Source organism: Triturus cristatus, chromosome 7 (genome assembly GCF_964204655.1).
Source record: "Triturus cristatus chromosome 7, aTriCri1.1, whole genome shotgun sequence".
NCBI lineage: Eukaryota > Metazoa > Chordata > Amphibia > Caudata > Salamandridae > Triturus > Triturus cristatus.
Window position 1 is genome coordinate 528,034,477 of NC_140590.1, and position 20,387 is coordinate 528,054,863.

General features: G+C 48.5%; 1 protein-coding gene across 3 annotated transcripts; it reads left to right on the forward strand.

Moving 5' to 3' along the window:
• Positions 1-1,182: 1,182 nt before the first annotated feature.
• SRSF2 (serine and arginine rich splicing factor 2) lies at positions 1,183-4,906 on the forward strand. Of its 3 annotated transcripts, none has more exons than XR_014966535.1 (4): positions 1,183-1,771; positions 2,297-2,958; positions 3,806-3,909; positions 4,306-4,906. XR_014966535.1 is itself a non-coding variant. In XM_085616898.1 (3 exons), the coding sequence occupies exons 1-2, from the start codon at positions 1,404-1,406 to the stop codon at positions 2,586-2,588; spliced, it is 660 nt and encodes a 219-aa protein (XP_085473024.1). In that variant the 5' UTR covers positions 1,183-1,403; the 3' UTR covers positions 2,589-2,595; positions 3,806-4,906. The 3 variants fall into 3 exon arrangements, 1 of the variants encoding a protein (XP_085473024.1); XR_014966534.1 differs by having other exon boundaries at positions 2,297-2,595; XM_085616898.1 differs by having other exon boundaries at positions 2,297-2,595; positions 3,806-4,906.
• Positions 4,907-20,387: the final 15,481 nt, after the last annotated feature.

The window sequence follows — 20,387 nt, forward strand, 5'->3', positions numbered from 1 at the left end:
GCTTGCTGCTCAGCCAGTGTATGTTGTAGAATGTTAGCATGAGTGTATGATGTCATAGAGTGTTGTGTGCGTGCATGAATGTCAGTTGAGAGTAGGGCTGAGCAGCAATCAGGCTGCTCCTGTTGGGGTTCGTTCATTGCACCTTACTTCATTTATTGGTTACCTAATAAACTACATGAACATACCATCGAGAATACGGACCTTTTATTCCGTTACGACACACATCCTCGTGAGTTAGCTGTCTTTTTTATGAACTGTTGTTTTTTTTAACATTTTATATCTCAGAATAAAATACCAATACTTAAACAAAGTTGCGGGTACTCCTCCTACCTCATGGCAATCTGTTACTTTTATGACGTCAGTTTCGGGGACCATGCGCAACTCGAGTAAGGCACGCATGAGACCATTGTATAGAGGCAAAAAAATGAAATTTATCCGAAGCAAAACGTCTACCGTTCTCTATAATCGTGGCATTTTACCTTCTGAGAGAGTGACTACTCGGTAAAAGGTGAACTGTTGCTCGGTTCTAGTTCTACCTACTGATAGACTGATATATATATAGTACCTGATGCGCATAACAATCACATTATTTTTTATGAAAACGTAAAACTAAATAAAACACAATAATTAACACATTCTATTGTTCGGTACAATAACCCCGCCCCCCTTCTCTCTCAGAGGCGGTGCTCCTCGTCAGTTTCCGGGGTGAGGGAGAGTGTTTCAGACTGGACCCCAGCGTCCTTCACAGTAACCACTTTAGCTGCCATCTTAAAACGAATGAAACGTGTAACCAAAACAGCTAAATATTCGGCCCCTATACGCCGAGGTAAGTTAATACACACAGATGATCAAATTGGAGAATCTATTCATTGCTCAAAATGTGAATCGAATAAATGTAAATTGCCATAATCGCTTTAATCGATATTAAGTATAGCTCCAAATATTAAATGTCGATATTATATATAGCTCCAAATATTAAATGTCGGTCTACATTTTGATAAATGTTTATGTACAAAAACCACAACGAATATTTAAGAACGGGGCTCGCGCCTACTTTCGAATATGGTCTCCACCTCTACCCTCCAGCGCCCTTCTTATTGGGTCTTGGCGCCAAGAGGCGTGGCTGTCCGCCATTTTGTAGGCTCCCGAGGAGTTAAGAAGAGAGGGCGCGCGCCATTCCCCGCGCATTTTCCATCAAACCGTCATCTTGAAGTCAGGTGTGGAGCAACGCCTTTTGTCTCCAACGCGCATACCCAGCGCCGTTTTGTAGCAGGTTCTTTTTTTTGCTTTTATTTGTAACGAACTTTTGCCGAAGCTTCTGGCAGTGTGGGTGCCTACGGCTGTCTCCTTCACCTTCCTGATAGTTTAGGTTCCGCCCGACGCCTCTCACGGGTTCCCCGGAGATGAGTTACGGCAGGCCGCCGCCTGACGTTGAAGGCATGACGTCCTTGAAGGTGGACAATCTTACCTACAGGACGTCGCCCGAAACACTGCGAAGAGTTTTTGAGAAGTATGGGCGAGTAGGCGACGTCTATATTCCCCGCGACCGATACACGAAGGAGAGCCGCGGGTTTGCCTTCGTACGATTCCACGATAAACGTGATGCCGAAGATGCGATGGACGCTATGGACGGAGCCGTCCTGGATGGGCGCGAACTCAGGGTGCAGATGGCGCGTTATGGAAGGCCACCCGACTCGCATCATAGCCGTAGGGGACCACCACCCCGAAGATATGGAGGCAGTGGAGGGAGTTATGGACGCCGGAGTCGCAGGTGAGACTTAATTCTGTAATGGCTAAAATGGCGCTGGGAGGAGTTATGGGTGGGAACGATGCAGCTAAATGTACCTTTCCGTGTGGTATGCTTTTGGTTTTTTTAAGCGGCTGAATGTTTTGGCCTCCTCGATACTATAGATATTTAGTATAATATTTGGGGCACGGGTCGCAAACAGAATAGGACCTGCTTCCCTTTTCTGTTAGCAATTTAGCAAGAACAATAGTCTCAGTCACACGTGCCGCTCCCGCAAGATGGCCTCCATCTCTACTCTGCGCGTGGTGTTCAAAATGGCTGCTTCGGTCTGATGGGCGACCAGCGGAGGCAGTTAATGCTGCTCCTTTTCCTTTAGTCCCCGAGATAATCTTTTATGTTATTGTATATCTAATTTATGTTGTGTGTATTTTTAATGTAGATCTAGTTTTGAGTTTAAAGATTATTGCGCTAGTTTTGACAGTTGGCTGCGTTCGACCAGCTCAATGTACACTGTTTTACTGTCCTGCTGTGTTTTTTTTTTTTTTACAGTCCCAGGAGGCGTCGTCGGTCGAGGTCCCGCAGTCGAAGCCGCTCCAGGTCCCGCAGCAGGAGCCGTTACAGCCGCTCCAAGTCAAGGTCCCGCACACGATCAAGGTCTCGCTCCACCTCGAAGTCCCGGTCCGTCCGAAGATCGAAGTCTAAGTCCTCCACCGTCTCCAGGTCCCGCTCGAGATCCCGATCCAGAGTCACGCCGCCTCCTTCCAAGAAAGAGTCAAAGTCCAGATCGCGCTCTGCGACCCCTCCCAAATCGCCAGAGGAAGAGGGAGCGGTGTCTTCGTAGGACCACGGTAAATGCACCGCTTCTAGTGACGAATTGAGCGCAGTTTATCGTTTGTGGCATTAAGACTAATGCTTGAGGAACCGTGAGTGTTGCTCCAAAGCATTGGTTGGCTGCCTAAGCGTAAGGCCGCAAGACGAGCTTGAGTGTCTTTAGTAATGTCCTTGCCGTTGTTTAATTTATACTGACTGACTTAAATACAATGCTATTTTACTGTTTTTATCCAACATCTGCATTTTCCCCCTTTAAAGCTGCGGGTCTCCTGTTTGCGGGTCTCCTGTTTGCTAACAGAATATTGGCCAGTATTGCAGATTTTAAACTGATTTGACCTGATCTTCCAGGGACCAGTTTCTGTGGGCGTATATTGGAGCAGGTTTGTGTTCACATGCTAAAGAAGCACTATCCATCGTTTTCAGAAGTTAGGTGTATTGAGCAGCAAGCAAGTACTGAGGGATGTAGCGAGGGTCATCTCCTGAGTAGGCGTACAGCGAGATAGCGAAAGGATAGTGCGTCTGTACATACCTCATTGTTTGGTATATGTATGTACATGTACCCAGCTGAGTTCAGATACCCTTCCAGTAAGTATTGTCTCTAGGTAGCATTCTTGACCGATTTTAGTGGCTGCATACAGCCATAAAGGTATCAGCCTGTCGAGCCACGTGTTTGGTTATCACTACGAGTTGAGTGGGAGTCAGTAAATCAATCCCGGGTACAATTGATTCAGGCACACGCTTGCCACTGATCGGGTTACGCTTCTAATCGCAACTGTACATTCTATAATTACGAAAGCTGGTTATGGCGGGCGTTCAGCTCCATCAATGAGCTTTCTTCGCGTCCCTTATAATATGTACAATGTAAAAAAAAAAATGGCATTGATGAACACCCCCGTTACAGTCGCAAATGGCATTGGAAAGCTGACCAAGATATCAGACGGCGCGTGCCTTAGTTATTTGGGCCCTGAATTGATACACTAAATGTTCTTATTGAACCGTTTTGTCATCCAATTTCCTTGATTGGAGGACAAGTGTCTACTGTACGCGCGTACTTTTTTCACCGACGTGCGTGATCACTTGGGTCACTTACCACAGCACGATGTTTTGCCCGGCTCTCTTAAAGTGCTGGGGATCACTAGTTACATAACCATAGAAGATTGGCATCATGTGGCACGCTTGCACCATGTATATACTATGTAACCTAACATTCTATCTCTTCCACTTTAGATTCAACAACGAAAGACGTCTACTTAATGGACTCTGGAGAATAAAGATCACAGGACCGATCAGTCAGTTGTCAAGCCCCGTGACACAAGTAACCTGTTTAAAAGGTGGTTATTTGTAACATTTTGCTAACAGTTCTGTTAACCTTTTACTTTAAATTTGCGCCTCAAGTGATAGACATTGCTTTTCATGTGCCATTGTCGCTGTTCCAATTTTTTGTAATTTAGTGAAGTGAACGACTACAGATATCTCTATTGGCTTGGATATTTGAGGTAAAATTCAACTTTGTTTATACACTGAGTTCTGATAGATGAAAATAGTTAAACTGGTAGTCCTATGGAGTCACTTTGACATTCTCCCTTGGTTTACAAAAATCTGAAAGTTAAATTGCAAATGTCATTTTCAACTTAGTGGTAAGAGCTCACTGTATAAAATGTTTCAAATTTGTACAGGGATTGTGGTCCGGAATCTAATCTCTTCTCTTGTGTATTTTTGTGCACTAGGCGCAGTTGTGTAGCAGTTGAGTAATGCTGGTTAGCTGTTAAGGTGGCGTGTTGCAGTGCAGAGTGCTTGGCTGTTTCCTGTTTTCTCCTGATTGCTCCTGTGTAAACGGTGCATTGGCGTGCAGAAACAAATGGCGGTCCTGCTAATTTAAGTGCCCGACCTACTGCATTTCCAGTCACAGCCGGGCCCTGCCTAAAACGGAGCTTACAGTGAGCATCTGTAGCTGGTGATATTACACCCCTTATATATTTTTTACAGGATGGTAATTTTGAATCCAAAGTAAACTTGCTGTATGAATGTTATGGCAAGTGATTCATTCCTTTGTAAGTATTCATGCCGTGATCAAGACATTCTGTACCAAAACCACTTCCTGTAGTCTTTACACGTTTTTCTTGGTGTTGAAACATTTCCACAATTTTTTAATGTTAACTTTTTTAATTGCCTGTTAGCCTTGGTGTGAATGTCAAAGTTGCAAGTCAAGTTCACAACGTTGCTACTTCGAAGACTTGCACAGAAAATGGAATAAATTGATGGCCTGTGCATAAAAGCAGACTGGAATATTTCGAATACTGTACATTGTTAATAAAGTGTATTGCTATATTTCGATTTTGTATCACTTTTATTTGCAGTGTTCGCATTCAGATTTGGTGGTATCATGCAGTTGACTGCATGGCCACGATCCTGGGCGGGGTTGGAGTTTCAATAGTAATTTGTCATAATTCAGGCAAACGGGGACTAAGTTAAACTCCATCAGCACACTACCCCAGTCCCTTTCCATTCAAAATCCCCTAACTTGACTGTCTGAAGAAAAATAAAGATCCGTCCCCAGGATAAAATGAGTAACAATTAGTATGGATTAAACTAGCAATTCGTAAGAAAACAAGTGGACGTTTGACCCTTGAACGTAAAGCAAACATGTCAAACGATTTAAATTTATCTGTATTGCGCGTGCACTTTCCTGTAAGAACGCCTGTTCATTGCTGGCTGAGCTCTTGCCAGAATCGGCCTGCTAGCCCTAAAAATAGCTTGCCCTTATAACCTGACTCCAGGAGAGTAGTGTAGACTGTAAAGGCTAGTGGCATAGAGCGTAGTGTAGAGGGGTAACATACTGGGATTATGTAGTGTTTAGGGTGCATTGGCGTAATGGTGCTTAGAATAGCGTGGTGTTCAGTAATGTAGTGGTTTATAGGATAGCGGTGCAGTGCCTTGACAGTAGTTAGAGTTCAGTGGCAGAGCATTGTTGTAGCGTTGTGATGAAATTGACATCTTTGCACAGACCTATACAGCACAGTAGTCACCTAGTGCGTCAATTTGTTTTGGTAGTATTACACTATTTGTTATTTCCACACTTCCCAATTAAAAGACAAATTAAGCACATTCTGAACGAGGTGCACAGTTGATTTACAGATATTTTAATTGTGTGCTGGGGAAAAGACACCCCTTGTAGCCAGTATGATTGTCACATGAATCCTTTCACCTAGAAATGGGTCCCCATCCTCCTCCCAAAAACGTAGGCTGCCTCCTGTAGACTTGCCTGGTCACTTGATCGGTAGTGGCCTTCATGTGTCATTCATCAGCTGTCAGGCTTAACAAAGTTATGCCAATGGGTAAAACTTCTAGACAGCTCTGGTCTCCTTGTGGTTCAAGTTTTTTCTATGAACAGTCCAAAGTGGATCCTTCTCTAAAAAAAAAACCACAGCCCTTTACAACGTCACAGATCACTCAGTACATTGCCCAATTCCTCAGACATAGACAAAAAAATTGCCTCCATGGCAGATTTTAAAAGCTGTATGCAAGGCTGTTGCAGAGATGTGGAGGTGGGCACATGTCAATGATCTAAAGTGCATGATGGACTCTAGTACGGAAGAAATGGCAATGCACTGTTTAAAGACCAGCAGCTTCAAGCTAAATTAGCATAGTCAATAGGTCTTGCCTTTGGGACCATATAAGTATTGAATTATGCAGCACAAGGGCTTATGTTGAAAAAGAAAGTATAAAGTTCCCTTGTGCCTTTTACGTCATGCTGCGTAGGTATCCACCCAGGAGCCAGAGGCCCCCACCCCGGACGCTGATCAAAGCTAACTAAACACAGCATGATCTGCCTTCAATCAATACCACCTTATGTCCAGATGTGACACTGGCAGGGCAGCTTGTAAGAGATCGTGGGGGTGGGCAGGATGCCCACCAGCCATGCCACCCCATTCCTAATCACCTCCATTGCAAGTTGAGTAAGGATATTGGACTGACTCTGTGCTGGGCAGAAACTTACCTGCGGCGAGGGATGTTTAGGATCAGGCGTGCAGAGGCGTTCTGGGTGCATTAAAGCAGTTTCAGGAGTTTGGCCGAGGCTCCTGCGTAGAGGGCGTTTCTGTAGTCCAGTCTGCTGCTGAGGGCATGGGAGACCGTTCTCATTTCGTGGGGATCCACTTGCAGGTCCTGTGGAGCATGCAGAGGGCGTTGAAGCGGGTTGACCTGCTTAGTCATGGAGAGGGTGGGGTAGAGAATGACCCCTCAGCTTGCATGCGTGGTCGGTGTCAGAGTTCAGCTTCAGTCGACTCCTCTTCCATTTGGCGATGGCCTTGATTCCCTTGTTTGGCAGTGTGGGGGGGTCCTTTGTGAGGGAGAGGAATCAGCTGCGTGTCATCAACGTACGATTATGTTGAGATTAGGCGAGCGGTGCCATGTAGGTGTTCAGTGTTGGGCAGAGGGATGAACCCTGGGGTATGATGGTCCGGTGTTGTGTGTGGAGTGTTGGCATCGTAGCTGAGTCGGGTGTCGTGGCATTCGCGGGGTCCAGGGGTTCTGCCACTGGGTGCAGTCCAGGCGCAGACTGGCTCTAATAGTCGCCGGTGTGCGTTAGGGAATGCTAACAAAATAAGCATTATTCAGCAGCCCCAGAATGGACTGGGTTGGATGACGCTGGTAGAGAAGGGTGCCTGCGTCTCATCTGACTTTTAGTGGCAAGAGTGAGCCTGTGATATGAAGCACAACCAATTCCGCGACTTGGCCAGTAACCGGGAGCACTACTTTAAACAGGACCTCTCCTTGTGTGTCCGTGACCGACAACTGCTACCTGCACTTTTGTGGCACAACTTGAATTCTGTAGTTTTGGGAGAAGGCACATGTCTTCCTTGGCACACTGTCAAAAATGTTGAATAGTCCAGAAAATATGGGAACAGATCTCCAGCTCCATGTTGAAGCCATTCTGTCTGACTCGCAGGTTTCAAGTTTTGCAAAAATGATAGTGCTGGCATACAATTCGGCTAACCCATAATTATGTCTGCAATAAGATACCTACACTACCTTTGAACTCTATAGTCCTATTTAGCAGTCTACATCAGCCTATCTCGGCTGTTGCTTTGTAAGCCCGCACATACACCCCTTGCAAAATGCTTCCTCTCGCCATCAGCTGAAATTGCATGACTTCATTCATTTTCCTCTGGTAAACAGTGCATTCGTCTTCCCCCAGAATAAACGTGTGTGGCATTCCGAATAGGAAAAAACTCGACCCTATTATAGGACACCTTATACTACCTTACCCTCCATCCAATCGCATTTGGTGGGTTCTATTTGACAGATCAAGTATTGTAAATATAGCAGGCCAACCTAGACTAATCCTGTACTTAATTTTATACAATGGCGTCCACACCATTGTATGGAATTAAGTACGGGATTACAGTGCACCCTCAAAGCTCCCATGCACGCCCAACTTCACCTGCTGGTATGCACTGGGCAGATAAACAAATTACCTTTGGTTAAGAGGATACTCTATCTAACCACAGATTTGTCCCCTTAGAATATTAACCAGTGGACAGATTTGAGCCAGAGAATTTTGCAGCTGAGCTGCACGCCGCTCCGGTTGGTGGTCTTTCATTCTGGCATGGGATGGATGTTCGATGGAGAGGAAACAATTCTGAACAATTTGCAAGGCACGACTGTATTTTGGAATGCTTACGCAGGTTGAAATGCGGGATCCTTCCCGTTATTGGTTGAGCTTGCTCTGTTTAGGGAATAGTAAAGTGACGTGTTCCCCTGCTGGCCTGTGCACTTGCAAAGGACTCGACTACCTACTGCATCCCTGACTGGAAAGGCTCTCTGCCTATACACCAGCCCGCTAGAATAGCCCTACATTACTGGAACTGGCGTGGAAATGTTTTGCAAGGGTAAACAGTCCAGATTTTGGTCAGAAAGGAATTGGGTTCACCTTGTCTTAACAGTCAAGGCCTGTACAGTGAGACTATCCGGAGTAGAGTGCTTAGTGAGAAAATCCAGATTACCGGGTGCCGGTCTGACATCTGGTAGGCAAAAACATGGTTGCGACCTGGTAGCCATCAGGGTATCTGTCTGGGATTCATTCAATTTGAGTAATGGTTCAAATGTAGCTGGCATTGGTCCTTGTCCCAGCGGAAGGCGGCTTTAATTCAAGTACCTCAGTTGCCTTTTACACCACCACTGCAAATGAGGCACTTTCTTCCGTTGATGGCCCATGTGGCAAGTAAAGTTCTGTCTCAGGAAGTTAAGTCTAGAGGTATAAAGCATCATGCAGTAGTGCAGGCCAAACCCTCACCATTATCAGTGCCCTTCCTGGGGTGCACCTTGCTCTAGCACGTGATCAGAGCAAGAACAAAGGATAAAGGACCCACTGCTGGTATACGCAACAGTACAGGCACTTGGTTAGAGTCCGGCTGCATTACAACAGTCTGCTTGTGTAATTTTGCAGCAGGGCATCAAGTGAGTTCAAGCCAACATCGCTTCAGGATTCAACATTGGCGCTGCTGGATGATCCGGTGCTGAGACCCGAGTTGAAGGAACCAGCATTGCCTGTGCTGGAATGGAAGTCTCTACTATGGGTTGGGCAATGCGTTCTAAGGGGGCAGACTGCACCATGGAGGGACTTACCAGAAGATATCCCGACTGATTCCCTGAGGTCCGAAGGCATGCAAGAGGGAGCCAGAACCACACTGTAAATGTGCAACAAATACACACCAATTTCTATGGTTAGACAAATGTGCATATGATTTGTTGGGACTAGCCTTATAGTGTATTGGGAGGTAAAAGCTGGGTTTGAATTGTTTGCTTATATGGGTATTGTCAGATTAGGATTACAGACTGAAGCACCGCATATGCGATCTATGATAGAGTATGGGTCAAACTCTAAAACAACGTGGCCAAAATGCATATCGAACCAGTAAAATTCTGCCCTGCCAAGAACACCACAGTACAACATTGCACAAGAAGGGTTGTAAAGAAAGCGAAAGTTACACAGAAGAACCTGAACATTCGACTCGGAAGATCCATTAATGGAGTAAATATTGATGTATTACTGAGAGTAGCCTCCCTGTTCAAATTTCAGGGATTCCTGCAAAAACGTAAACAGTGACCATCATACTAGTTAAATGAGAAACAATAATAGCATAAACCCAAATAGATTGTGGCAAAATAAACTACTTGTGATGGTACTACACAAAAGGTGGAAGGGGCCAAAGCAAATTCTGCGAACCACACAGGCAGACATTAAATGCAGTAACCACCAGGACCAGATATGCATGTCATCTGAAGAGAATACCATCATACATAAAGGTATCACTATTAGACAGCAACATACCAAGCATGTTGAGATTATTGAAGAGAAACGTTTTGAAAGATCTCGGTGATATCATCAGGTCTGGTCAAGGTACAATTGTTCTTGATGTGGACAAAATAACTAAGCTAGGCATATGTCTCAAACAGTCAGCAAAATGATAAATCGCAGCAGATCTCGAATTAGTTATCCATCTTAATAATTGTCGGATTGTCACCTTCTCCAATAGCACTGACCACAGTAGAGCACCAGTACCGTCTAATAACCCTTTATAGGAGAAATTCTCGAACACTAAGGTATTGACTGTACATCACTTTTAGGTCTCCAGACAGCATACATCAAAGTGACGGGTGTAGATCCCACAGGTAATTAGATTAACTCTTAGAGGGACGATTTGAAACACCTCTTTAAGACCAAGTGCTTGTGACACAGCAGCATTCAGAAAAGGACATTGTCATCAATATTATAGGTTTATAGTGTTGTGATCTCTTGAATACCATCACAAATCGTGACAATACCAATTATAATCATGATAGAACTGTAATTGTGCTTCCTTGATATTGGTGGCTAGGAGAATTAACACCTCAAGACACACAGGAAGAAGAAAAATTATTGAACAGTATAGGCAATGCAGGATATAAATTGCTATCTTGAGCGGTACTTCCATACAACTGAGATAGAGGAGTTCTTAACCCCTTCAGTGCCCATGACGACGAGTCCAGCTCGTCATGAACTCCGCCCGCTAATGGAAGGCGCGGCACTGGGCGGGGAAAGGGGCGGGCATGCAAGGGGTTAAAACTAATTGAGTGTAACCATGATACATCTAGAATAGAGAAGTTCGTTGCAAATTCTACTAAGCCTGTTACAGTTGTCTTACCAATGGTGAGGTATCTTCTAGAGGAGCAATCGGATTAGTAATGGTGAGGAACGTTAGTATGTATTCATTGACCAACCCACGCCGTGCCGCCTCGACCTGGAAGAGTGGCCTGACCACTTACAAATGATTACAAAGGACATTGTAGGGAAAGTTATTGATTACAATAGTACTGACAGCTATTCTTTCTCATTGCATGTTGTTTCTTGTACATAACTGAGATGCTTTTTAACACAGGGACAAGTAGGAAATAATGAAACAGATAAATAATAAAGAATTAGTTCTATTAACACAAAAGTTATACGACATATTCCAAGTGGGCTCATGAGAAACCTAATGAACATCACTAAAAGTAGAGACATAAAAAAGCAGCAGTACAAATGATGAATGCATATAGTAATGGTTTAAATACAACCAATTAAGAATTGAGTATAGTGACCTTGTTGAAAGGGCGGAGATAATTGCATTTGGAGCACATAAACAATTTTTCAGGGTCGCACATTTCTCTTCTTAGCAAAAGCATTGTTAGCTTAAACCTACAAGAACACACCTGAGCCACTGCTGTGGACATCAGATCATGTAACCAGCTTTCTTGCATTTCATCATGCTCTGTGCAAATCTCCCACTTGATGTCTTATCTGACTATATTAACAATTTTCACCTCTTTATTCATGAATTTGAAAGGTGTGCTATTGTGGTTTTTACCGAGGACAAGCATAAACAAAATATTTACATATGTGCACATTTATCTGCCTCTTTAGATGCCAGTTTTAAAATGCCTTTGTAGATGAAGCACCACAAATACACACAGCACAACAGATGTTCTAGAAAATGAAATGGGGGGTGTTAGACCTGTCAGCCCTTTGGGTGGTCCCTCCTCATCATTATTTATTTTGTCCCACTTTTGCCTCAAACCCTGTTAGTATTTTTTCCTTTTTGGGAACCACCAGACTTTTTCGTATTGATGCAGATTCAGGGAGCCATTTTATCTACCCCTGGAACTTCTGTCTGAGGGCCTGGAGCACAAAATGGTGGCCACCTGTGACATCATCAGAACCCACTGGAACCTACTAAAACCTTCCAGAACATTCCAGAACCCTGTGACAGTTGGAGGCGGTTTGGAATGTTGGGAAGCTAAGCCAGAGTTGACAGTTGGAGCTGGCAGTTGGCACCTGACTGGTGAAGAGAGGAGCAGAAACCTGAAGGAGGAAGGAGTGAGGCAGCAGGGGTGGAAACTTGTGCCTGGAGCGGGGTCCATAAACCCACCCTTGATACTAGTCCCTACTGACTGAGCCCAGCCTGGAGCCCTGTGTGGGACAAAGCAAGAAAAACCATCTTAAGGACCTGGACAGCAGGAACAGGCCTTAGAAGAAAAGAAAAGCAAGAATCTGACCTGTTTATTGGTTTCCCTGGAGTCCGACGTCGAGAAGCCTGAGACCTGGAGCCCGAGGTGGAGAAGCGGCGCTGACTGGAAAGCAGACGTCGTACCCGGAGCCGCCAGAGGTCGAGAGAGGGCGCCGACGGAGGTCGTGGAGAGTACCAGAGGTCGAGGAGGAAGTCACCCGAGGTCGAGTGAGCGGCGTCGACGGGGGAGTGAAGTCCGCCCTCCGGAGTCACCGGAGACCGAGGTGAAGCGTGCCGGAGGTCGGGAGTGGAAAACGCACTCCGGAGTCGCCGGAACCTGAAGAGAATCGTGCCGGAGGTCGGGAGTGGAGATCGCACTCCGGAGTCGCCGGAACCCGAGGAGAGGAGCACCGGAGGTCGGGAGTGGAGATCGCGCTCCGGAGCCGACGGAAGTCGACATCGAGCCAAGGCCGGCCGACGTCATCGAACCGGAGCCGCCCGAGGTCGACATCGAGCCAAGACTGCCCGACGTCCTCGAACCGGAGGTCGTCATCGAGCCGAGGCCGCCGACATCGAACCGGAACCGTCTACCGGCGTCGTCAAGAATTGACATTGTGCCGAGGCCGCCGACATCGAACCGGAACCGCCTCACGGCGTCGACACGACTCCAGCGGCGTCGGAGCTTCATAAAAAGGGCAGTAAGTGGAATAGAGGGCGCCTAAGGCCCTGTGGAGCCCTAAGAGACCATCCTAGGGGATAAAGAGGTGTTAGGACCAGCCTGGAAGTGCCAGGGGTGGACTGAGACTGATACAGTGACCTGTGTGAGGGGTTGTGTAGTTTGGGAGAGCCAGATTCCTAGATTACCCTTGATCTACCTCAGTTTTAGCCTCAGCCTTACCCAAGCTAGGTGAGACACCCTCAGGCCATCCACCTAACCACAAGCTGTGACTGGGCCAAATCAGCCCATAGTATTTTAAATGTGATCTGATTTTACAAATGTCATTGTTGGCTGATATTATTTATTGAGGGTACTGTATTTATTGTATTTAAGTTATTCCTGTCATGTATTTATTGTCCTGAGCTGACTTATTCCTGCACAGTATTTATTCCCTCACAGTATTTATTTGACCTGATCCTATTTATTGCACCTGTAAAGTGTTATTATTTATTTGACCTGCACTTTCTAAGGAGAAGCTTGTGTACTGTGATTGTATTATTATTTATTTAATCAGTAACTAAGAGAAAAGAAGATAAACACAGAGATATTTTCATAATTTTTAAGGTGTAGTGACGTTTTTGGAACGGATGCACGCATGGTTATTGTGTGGGTATTGCGTATGCTTAACACGGTGCCTGACCCCTGACCACTCGAGCCAAGCTACCACTGTGTATGTCTGGGAAAAGACCCCATTACCACCAACCTCTTCAGGTGTGGGAGTGGGGTGTTTTTCTAACATAATTGGTGTTCAGCGGCGGGATAGAGCTGTGCCTACGTATACTCGACAATAACTGTGGGTAGTCCATAGGCCTACACCGGGAGTTCTCTCAAAGCGGACTTCCTAATTCTGAGTTTTGTTTTTTCCAAATTTACTCTGGTGGTGGGAGGAGGTATTACAAAAGGTACCCCCCTGCATAGCTTCTGTAAACACCTGTCTTCTATTCTGAGTGGGCAAAATGGAGTTTGTGTTGGAAGATGTGGAAACTTACACTGTGGCCCAACTCAGAGAGTTTTGTCTGCGAGAGGGGGTGTATTGTCCCCCAGGTGCCAAGAAGGCTGAACTCCAGACCAGCTTGAGGGCTTGGGGGGAGGCACGACGGGAAAGTAAGGCTGAGCAGGAGGACAGGGATGGAGAGCCTGATAGCGAGGGGGCTGGGTTGTACCAACCTGAGGTGGGGAACCTGTTAGCAGGGCCCAGAACACTTTCCAGGAAGGGCAGCACTGTCTCTAGCGGTGGCTTATCTGAAGTGGAGTTAACAGACCGGAGGGAGAAAAGACAGCTCACATGGGACTTAGCAAGGCTGGAGAAAGAGAAGGAGGAACAGAGGATGGCTCATGAGCTAAGGCTGAAAGAGATAGATCTTCAGATCCTAAGAGTCGGGGCACACACTGTTCCTGATGGTGGCAGCAAAGACCAAGAGTTCACCAGGGAACCCAAACCCTACCTGCCAAAGGACATAGTAGCTAGCTATGGGGTGGGCGACGATATTGCCAAGTGGCTAGCGGCCTATGAGGTCTCGTTAAGGGCCCATGGGGTTCCAGAGAAGTATTGGGGAGGGGGATTGTACAGGTACATGCCTCCAGCTGGTAGGGATGCCTTATTGGCCCTACAGGAGGATAAGCAGACCCACTACCCCACCATGAAAGTGGCGCTCATACGAAAGTTTGGACTAACACCCGAAAAGTACAGACAGAAGTTCCGGGGTAGTCACAAACTGGGCACACAGAATTGGGTGGACTTCCTGGACTATGCAAAGAAGGCACTAGAGGGTTGGATTCAGGGCAGTGAAGTGAGGAACTACGAGGGGTTGTTTGATTTAGTACTGAAGGAACACCTGCTCGAAAAATGTTTCCCTGAACTGCGTCAACACCTGGTGGATAGCAAGCTGACCAATCCCCGGAAGCTTGCTGAGGAGGCGGACATTTGGGCTAGTACCCGGGTGTCCACAAGGGGGACTGGAGGGGATACTCAAAAGGCCGGACAGGGCGCCCCTCAGAAGAAATAGGGAGGGGAAAAGAAAAAGGAGTTCTCCAAAGGCCCCCAAAATAATTTCCAAGGGAAGGGAACAGGATTCACCCCTAGGGCTAACCCACCCAGAAACCCTAATCCTGGCCAGAGTCAGCAGCCAAGGGTTGTCCATTGCTACGAGTGCGGTGGCGTTGGACACTACAAGGGAGATGCGAAGTGCCCGAAACGACCACCCCCTCCCATTGGAGGAAAGACCCCCGGAGTAGCTAGTGTAGTGCTCGGGGAGGAGATGCCTTTAATTAAGGGAAGGGAGTGGGCGGGTGTCACTTTAGTGTCCCTGGGAGAACGGGAGATGGTTCCTAAGATCCAGGTGCCCGCAAATACTGTAAAGTATGGGCAGTGGGTCACCATCAACGGCCAAAGAGGGGAGGCTCTGAGAGACACAGGAGCCAGTATGACTATGGTGCGTAGCCAACTGGAGTCTCCGGAGCAGGTAATTCCCGATGTACTCCACCCAGCCGCGATGGCTGACGGCAGAACAGGCCACTATCCGGTGGCTGAGGTTCCCTTTGAATGGGAGGGGGTTGCAGGTTCACTTCGAGTTGCCGTAAGCCCTGCCATGGCAGTTGATTGTCTGCTGGGGAATGACATGGAGCACAATGCTTGGAAGGAGGTGGAATACCGGACTCATACTGAGATGCTGGGTACACCTGACTGGGCCTGTGTGAGCACAAGGTCCGCGACTACCCGGAGAGGGAGTTCGTTTCGGCTGGAGCCTGGAACAAAGGCCCAGCCAGCTGCCAGTCAAGGGAAGAACCGAGGACAGGAGGAGCCTGCCTCGGCGTCCGCACCCCGTAGGACGGATAGGCCACCGGAGGTGGTGGGCCAGGAGTCTGCGGTGGGGGATGTTACCGAACTGGAGGACCTACCCATCCCGGGTGGCACATGGAGGGAGGCCCGTCCAGGGAGGAATTCTGCCAGGGCCAGAGGGAGTGCCCTACCCTTGAGGGGCTGAGGCGTCAGGCCGCAGCCCAGGCAGCAGGGAACGTTGAAGGGAACTACAGTGTTTACTGGGAGGATGGCCTCCTCTACAGTGAACCCAAGGCACCCCTACATGGATCGTCACGAGCCTTGGTAGTCCCTCAACGTTATCGAGCCTTCCTTCTGGAGTTGGCTCACGAGATCCCCTTGGCAGGACACCTGGGGCAAGACAAGACCTTCGCCCGTCTTGTCCCACACTTTTATTGGCCTCAAATGAAAGTGTCGTCCGATACCTACTGCCGGACATGTGTGTCTTGCCAAGCCAGTGGGAAAACGGGTGAAGCTGAAAGCTCCCCTGGAACCACTTCCTGTCGTTAGCACCCCCTTTGAAAGGGTGGGCATCGACATTGTGGGTCAACGACAGCTGGTCACAGGTTTATCCTGGTACTGGTGGATCATGCCACACGGTACCCAGAGGCAATACCTCTGAGGACCATAACCGCACCTTTTGTGGCTAGGGCCCTGATGGGAATCTTTACCCGAGTGGGTTTTCCCAAGGAAGTTGTGTCCGACAGGGGGACCAACTTCATGTCAGCGTACATGCGGGCGATGTGGAAGGAGTGTGGAGTGACATACCGGTTCACCACTCCTTACCACCCCCAGACCAATGGTCTGGTGGAGAGGTTTAACAAAACCTTGAAGGGCATGATCAGAAGTCTGCCTGAAAGCCTGCGGAGGAAATGGGACGTCCTCCTACCCTGTCTACTCTTTTCTTACAGGGAAGTGCCACAGAAGGGAGTGGGCTTTAGCCCCTTTGAGCTTTTGTATGGGCACCCTGTACGTGGACCTCTCAAGCTGGTGAGAGACGGATGGGAAAGAACTCCCAGAAAGTTTCCCCAGGATGTGGTGAGCTACATGCTGGCCTTCCGGAGCCAAATGGCTAAGTTGTGGAAGCAAGCTTCTGACAACTTGGAAGCCAGCCAAGCAGTGATGAAGGCGTGGTATGACCACAACGCTCACCCGGTGGAGTTGGAGCCTGGCCAGAAGGTGTGGGTGATCGAACCAGGGGAGCTTAGCGCCCTCCAGGATCGCTGGTCAGGACCCTTTGAGGTGTTGGAGAAGAAGGGTAAGGCTACCTACTTGGTGGACCTTAAAACCCCTCGTCAGCCCCTACGGGTGCTGCACGCCAACCGCCTCAAACCCCACCACGAGAGGCCCGAAGTCATCTTGATGATGGTGACTGACGGAGCAGAGGACGTGGAAAGCGAGCCTCTCCCCGATTTGTTTACGTTTCAAGAAAAGGATGGGACGGTGGAGGGAGTGATTCTCTCCCCATCTCTAACTCCTGAACAGCAGGAGGACTGCCGCCAGGTCCTGGGGCAGTACTCTTCGTTGTTCTCCCTTGTTCCGGGTAGGACTCACCTGTGCGTCCATGATGTGGACACAGGAGACAGCCCACCTGTGAAGTCCAAGATCTACCGGATGTCAGACAAGGTGAAGGCCAGCATTAACAGTGAAGTCACTAAGATGCTGGAGCTAGGAGTGATCGAACCTTCTAGTAGCCCCTGGTCCAGTCCGGTGGTACTAGTACCGAAAGCTGCACCACCGGGTGGCCAACCGGAACTGAGGTTCTGTGTGGACTACCGGGGACTGAATTCAGTAACCAAAACTGATGCTCATCCGATCCCTAGGGCGGATGAATTGATTGACCGGCTGGGAGCTGCCCAATATCTAAGTACCTTTGACCTTACTTCTGGGTACTGGCAGATCTCTTTGACTGATGGAGCAAGGGAAAGGTCAGCCTTCTCCACGCCCAATGGCCACTACCAGTTCTGTGTTTTGCCCTTTGGGCTCAAGAACGCACCTGCCACGTTTCAGCGCCTGGTAAACCAGATCCTCACCGGAATGGAGAGTTTCTCTGCTGCTTATCTGGATGACATAGCCGTCTTCAGTAACAGCTGAGAGGATCACTTGCGTCACCTGCAAGCTGTTCTCCGGGCCCTGAGACAAGCTGGATTGACGATCAAGGCCAGCAAGTGCCAGATCGGGCAGGGGTCGGTAGTGTACCTTGGACACTTGGTGGGTAGGGGAGCGGTGCAACCCCTCCAGGCGAAGATCGAGGCCATCATGGCCTGGGAACCCCCCAAGACACAGACTGAGGTCCGAGCTTTTCTGGGCCTCACGGGATACTACCGCCGCTTCGTGAAGGGGTACGGTACCATCGTAGCCCCCCTCACGGAGCTCACGTCCAAGAAACAACCTCGACGGGTAGTCTGGACGGAGGCTTGTCAGCAGGCCTTTGTGAAGCTGAAGCAAGCCATGTGCGAGGCCCCGGTCTTAAGGGCCCCAGACTTTTCCAAGGAGTTCATTGTCCAGACGGATGCATCAGAACATGGCATTGGGGCAGTGTTATCGCAACTCAATGAAGAGGGTCTGGATCAACCCGTGGTCTTCCTATCCCGGAGACTACTTCCCAGGGAACAGAAGTGGAGTTCAATAGAGCGTGAAGCCTTTGCAGTGGTATGGGCTCTGAAGAAGTTGCGGCCATACCTGTTTGGCTCGCACTTCCTGGTTCAGACCGACCACAGACCCCTTCGTTGGCTGATGCAGATGAAGGGGGAGAATCCCAAGTTGTTGAGGTGGTCTATCTCCCTACAGGGAATGGACTTTCAGGTGGAACATCGGCCTGGAGTGGACCACGCCAATGCAGACGGTCTCTCAAGGTATTTCCGCCTTAGTGATGAGAACTCCCAAGGGGTTGGGTAGCTCTCCCCACTTTCAGCTGGGGGGGACGCGTGTTAGACCTGTCAGCCCTTTGGGTGGTCCCTCCTCATCATTATTTATTTTGTCCCACTTTTGCCTCAAACCCTGTTAGTATTTTTTCCTTTTTGGGAACCACCAGACTTTTTCGTATTGATGCAGATTCAGGGAGCCATTTTATCTACCCCTGGAACTTCTGTCTGAGGGCCTGGAGCACAAAATGGTGGCCACCTGTGACATCATCAGAACCCACTGGAACCTACTAGAACCTTCCAGAACATTCCAGAACCCTGTGACAGTTGGAGGCGGTTTGGAATGTTGGGAAGCTAAGCCAGAGTTGACAGTTGGAGCTGGCAGTTGGCACCTGACTGGTGAAGAGAGAGGAGCAGAAACCTGAAGGAGGAAGGAGTGAGGCAGCAGGGGTGGAAACTTGTGCCTGGAGTGGGGTCCATAAACCCACCCTTGATACTAGTCCCTACTGACTGAGCCCGCCTGGAGCCCTGTGTGGGACAAAGCAAGAAAAACCATCTTAAGGACCTGGACAGCAGGAACAGGCCTTAGAAGAAAAGAAAAGCAAGAATCTGACCTGTTTATTGGTTTCCCTGGAGTCCGACGTCGAGAAGCCTGAGACCTGGAGCCCGAGGTGGAGAAGCGGCGCTGACTGGAAAGCAGACGTCGTACCCGGAGCCGCCAGAGGTCGAGAGAGGGCGCCGACGGAGGTCGTGGAGAGTACCAGAGGTCGAGGAGGAAGTCACCCGAGGTCGAGTGAGCGGCGTCGACGGGGGAGTGAAGTCCGCCCTCCGGAGTCGCCGGAGACCGAGGTGAAGCGTGCCAGAGGTCGGGAGTGGAGATCGCACTCCGGAGTCGCCGGAACCTGAAGAGAATCGTGCCGGAGGTCGGGAGTGGAGATCGCACTCCGGAGTCGCCGGAACCCGAGGAGAGGAGCACCGGAGGTCGGGAGTGGAGATCGCGCTCCGGAGCCGACGGAAGTCGACATCGAGCCAAGGCTGGCCGACGTCATCGAACCGGAGCCGCCCGAGGTCGACATCGAGCCAAGACTGCCCGACGTCCTCGAACCGGAGGTCGTCATCGAGCCGAGGCCGCCGACATCGAACCGGAACCGCCTACCGGCGTCGTCAAGAATTGACATTGCGCCGAGGCCGCCGACATCGAACCGGAACCGCCTCACGGCGTCGACACGACTCCAGCGGCGTCGGAGCTTCATAAAAAGGGCAGTAAGTGGAATAGAGGGCGCCTAAGGCCCTGTGGAGCCCTAAGAGACCATCCTAGGGGATAAAGAGGTGTTAGGACCAGCCTGGAAGTGCCAGGGGTGGACTGAGACTGATACAGTGACCTGTGTGAGGGGTTGTGTAGTTTGGGAGAGCCAGATTCCTAGATTACCCTTGATCTACCTCAGTTTTAGCCTCAGCCTTACCCAAGCTAGGTGAGACGCCCTCAGGCCATCCACCTAACCACAAGCTGTGACTGGGCCAAATCAGCCCATAGTATTTTAAATGTGATCTGATTTTACAAATGTCATTGTTGGCTGATATTATTTATTGAGGGTACTGTATTTATTGTATTTATCTAAGTTATTCCTGTAATGTATTTATTGTCCTGAGCTAACTTATTCCTGCACAGTATTTATTCCCTCACAGTATTTATTTGACCTGATCCTATTTATTGCACCTGTAAAGTGTTATTATTTATTTGACCTGCACTTTCTAAGGAGAAGCTTGTGTACTGTGATTGTATTATTATTTATTTAATCAGTAACTAAGAGAAAAGAAGATAAACACAGAGATATTTTCATAATTTTTAAGGTGTAGTGTCGTTTTTGGAACGGATGCACGC